At 40.9% G+C, this 4182-nt stretch overlaps 1 protein-coding gene across 1 annotated transcript; it reads left to right on the top strand.

Moving 5' to 3' along the window:
* Positions 1 to 660: 660 nt before the first annotated feature.
* On the top strand, positions 661 to 3579 carry LOC115147839 (beta-1,3-galactosyl-O-glycosyl-glycoprotein beta-1,6-N-acetylglucosaminyltransferase 3-like). The gene is made up of 2 exons (XM_029690115.1): positions 661 to 867; positions 3108 to 3579. Exons 1-2 carry the CDS (start codon positions 677 to 679, stop codon positions 3577 to 3579), a joined length of 663 nt encoding a protein of 220 aa, XP_029545975.1. The 5' UTR covers positions 661 to 676.
* Positions 3580 to 4182: the final 603 nt, after the last annotated feature.

Here is a 4182-nt window from a genome sequence, read left to right as displayed (position 1 = left end):
TGTCTGAAGGACAAGTGCATAAACAGGTTAATGTCAAGCCTTTTCAAAAGTCATGGAATGTAGGCCAACATTGAACACCACACATTGGCTGCTACTGTAGGCTGAATGATAGAACAGCTATTTACATGTTAAAATGTTATGGGATGCCTTTTATCCATTGTTTTTGATGGTAGCCCACTCTAGTAGGTCTACATTATGATCAAATAGCCACAGTAGGCTACTTGACCACTGTCTGAAACTGTAACTTAAAGCGTGTACAGCCTCAGTGTTCACAGTAAACGCGTGCTGGAAGTTGCACTGAATTTTTAGAACATTCAAGTTTGCGCTCAGAAGACCAGAAATTAGTGGGAACATTGGTCTATTAATTGCCTAGTTGCCTTACTCTTTAACTCTCCTTTTCATTTGAAAAGAATGCCACCTGCTGACTGAAATGGGGTATTGCCCCATTGCCCATTTGAACTGATAAGGAACAGTTCATGATCTCTTTTTCGTGATATGTTTGTTTTTAATTAGTAGGTTTGGACTTCATGAGAGCCAGTTTTGTCATAGCGGTTGGTGGTTTTTGCAACTGCACTTGAAGAAACTTTCAAAGTTCATGAAATGTTCCGGATGTACTGACCTTCATGTCTTACATAGAATAAGCCCAAGCTTCTGTCGGAGGCGTTCTACCACGACCATGATGCCCCTGAGTGTGGAGGAGAGAGACTTCCCCATCGCCTACTCCATGGTGGTCCATGAGAAGATTGAGATGTTTGATCGACTCCTGCGTGCCGTGTACACACCTCAGAATGTATACCGTGTGCATGTGGACCAGAAATCCTCAGAGGAATTCAGGACTGCAGTAAAGGCTATTGTGTCTTGTTTTCATTTACATTTACATTTAAGTCATTTAGCAGACGCTCTTATCCAGAGCGACTTACAAATTGGTGCATTCACCTTAAGATATCCAGTGGAACAACCACTTTACAATAGTGCATCTAAATCTTTCGGGGGGGGGGGGGGGTAGAAGGATTACTTTATCCTATCCCAGGTATTCCTTAAAGAGGTGGGGTTTCAGGTGTCTCCGGAAGGTGGTGATTGACTCCGCTGTCCTGGCGTCGTGAGGGAGCTTGTTCCACCATTGGGGTGCCAGAGCAGTTTTCCCAATGTGTTTGTGGCAAGTTAGACAGAGTGTGTAGTTTACGCATCCTATTCGTTATCTACTTCATCTTTTTACTTTCAGTGATTGTGAATTAGGGCTGTGGGGGTCATGACATTTTGTCAGCTGGTGTTCGTCAAGCAAACAACTGCCGATCTCACGGTGATTGAGCGTTAATTAACAAAAACACATTTATCATCTCCGGCTTCCACGCATATCCTACAAGCAACTGATGCACAATGGCTCTCTCAGATATCTCAATTCTTATTAGCCAATGCCCATCATGTGATCGGGTCCTTCTCACAAGCTACAAGTGAAGACAGACACATCCAGGATGCAATTGAATTCTGAGGCGCATATTAATGGTGTTGGAAGAACTGTCCACATTTACTTTTCGTCAGCCAACAAGATGAGTAGGCCTAATGAACAGCGACAGCACTAGCCTATGTAAATCTACTATCCCCCATAGTACAAAGGTCAACCTATTCTATTCTGTTGGAGAATTAAATATTCCAAACATATTCCGGCACAATTGTGGCATGCAATAGATCCCAAATGAATACAACCACTACTATCAACAAAAAAAAACATTTTAAAAGCAATGAGGCTGATGCAACAGATCAGAACGTTTAGCTTAAAATGTTGATAAACTATTAGGCTATTTCTTCACGTTATAAGTGCAGCAATGCCCACAAGGCATCAGGCTAGAAGTGAGAATGTTCCAAAATGCAATCAATTAAAGGGAAACACTATTCTCAAAAGTGACCGCAAATGCGATTATGCATGTAATGCTTTTATTATAAAGGTGCATTTTTATGGTGAAAATGACCTTCCTCAATCTTGAAACTCATGTGCTGCATATGTATGCCAGTTAGGCTCGACACCCGTTGTAAAGCGGATTCATTTGCTTAATTGTAAATAAGTTATTTGGCTACTTTAGTTGTGATACAAACCTTATCAAAATGTATAGGCCTATTGTCTAGGCTACATGAGGTGTGCGACATAAGTGATAATATATCATTCACAAGTGATAGGCTAATATTCTCACCCATCAGACTATTCTTGATTTAATCCTGTCTTTACATATACTAAATAATATATGTGTGAAATTGGTTTTGATTTAGAATGGACCATTATCATGCATCTGTCTCGAAAATACATGTCATCTATGCACTTAAATAGCAAATGGAGGACGCTTTTCCCATGGTTCATTTTCATGCCAGCCAGGTAGGCTATACTCCTATTGTAAAGAGAATCAATGTGCTTAATATTGGGAAAGTTGAGAAATAAATACAATAGAGCTAGCCCATAGAAAGCTGATGGGATACTCCTCTTTTTAATAGAGGCCATCAAAGCTCTGTTTTCTCACTCAAGCCGGATGTGGAGGTTGGCGTGGTTACACGTGGTCTGCGGTTGTGAGGCAAGATGGATGTACTGCCAAATTCTCTAAAACAACGTTGGAGGTTATGTTAATTTATGGAAGATAAATTAACATAACATTCTCTAGTAACAGCTCTGGTGGGCATTTCCTGTAGTCACCATGCCAATTGCACGTTCCCTCAAAACTTGAGAAATCTGTGTCATTGTGTTGTGTGACAAAACTGCACATTTTAGAGTGGTATTGTCCCCAGCACAAGTTACACCTGTGTAATGATCGTGCTGTTTAATCAGCTTCTTGATATGCCACACCTGTCAGGTAGATGGATTATCTTGACCACCTTTCTTTCTTCAAACATGCATACAACATTGTGTAAAAATATCATAAAGTAAAAAAAAGGTATTACCCACAATCCTCTAAAAAGGAGCCACTTTAAGTTGTTCCAAGAACTTCATATTCTTAAGCTGAGAGAAAATATTATGAAATTGAGGTAAATTAAACACAAATTTCCCCAAATAATCATTCAGATTTTGCAGTATAATAAATAGAATTGACATTTTCAACTGTCATGCTTTTTGAACACATTAAAATGAATGTGTTTTTGGCAAATAAGACAGAGAGTGTAGTTTATGCATTGTGGTCTCGAGTGCAGGCAGATCTCAACTATATGAGAGACCTGTTGAAGTCAGCTGTCCAGTGGAAGTACCTACTCAATACCTGTGGAACAGATTTCCCCATTAAAACCAACACAGAGATGGTTCAGTCACTCAAACTGCTCAACAGGAGGAACTGCATGGAGTCTGAGACCACCGTCGACTATAAGAAACGCCGATGGCAGTATCAGCACGATATGACCAATAACATAGTAGTCAGAACGGGCGTTACGAGGAGCCCTCCTCCAATCAGCACCCCCATGTTCTCCGGAAACGCCTATTTCGTGGTCTCCGGGGACTTTGTCCATCACGTGTTTGACAGCCAGGAGGTTCGGGCCCTGCTGGAGTGGGAGAGGGACTCTTACATTCTTGAGCACCTGTGGGCCACTCTGCAACGCCTTTTCTTTTAAAGAGATTTTCACCTGCTGACTGAAATGTGATGTCAAATAGTCCTTAACTGCTCATTTGATTTGATATGGAACATTTTATGATCTCTTTTCTGTGATATTATTGTTTTAATTAGTTGGTTTGGACTTTACCACACTGTAAAAAAATACTTTTAAAACATCCGGTAACTGTTTGCATCTGCTTATTGAGTATTTCCAACATGAGCGGCAGGTAGCTTAGTGGTTAGAGCGTTGCGCCAAGGATATAGCCCATCAGTCGAGGTTGCGACAACAGGAATTAAAGAGTGTTGCGAATTCGGGGGCCATTTTCTACCAAGAATGAACATACTCGCCGATGCCGACCCTGTATCGAATCCCAACACGTCTGCAGTATTTAGCCTTGAATCTTTTTTTAATGCTTTCTTTTCCTTACCGTGACAATCTGAGAGTAGAAAAGTATCGGGCTTCATCCGACAATCCTCGTTCCTCTCAGCCTGTAAATCTGTCATCATCATCCATAACGTTTTATTATGAAAACCCCGTCTCTTTTTGTCAAACTGCTCACCCTCTTCAGAATTCCAATTTATAGAAGGGTAGCCGAAGTGTGTTAAGCCACAGGAGTAAAAT

Source organism: Salmo trutta, chromosome 14, assembly GCF_901001165.1.
Source record: "Salmo trutta chromosome 14, fSalTru1.1, whole genome shotgun sequence".
NCBI lineage: Eukaryota > Metazoa > Chordata > Actinopteri > Salmoniformes > Salmonidae > Salmo > Salmo trutta.
Note: the sequence above shows the minus strand (reverse complement) of the source record. Positions and strands in the feature narration are given on the sequence as shown.

Excerpts from the sequence above, each read along its gene's own strand:
- LOC115147839 (XM_029690115.1), top strand. The coding sequence starts at position 677 with ATGATGCCCCTGAGTGTGGAGGAGAGAGACTTCCCCATCGCCTACTCC. Across the intron at positions 868-3,107 it reads GCTATTGTGTCTTGTTTTCA|GAATGTGTTTTTGGCAAATA; the intron begins TTTACATTTACA and ends ACACATTAAAAT.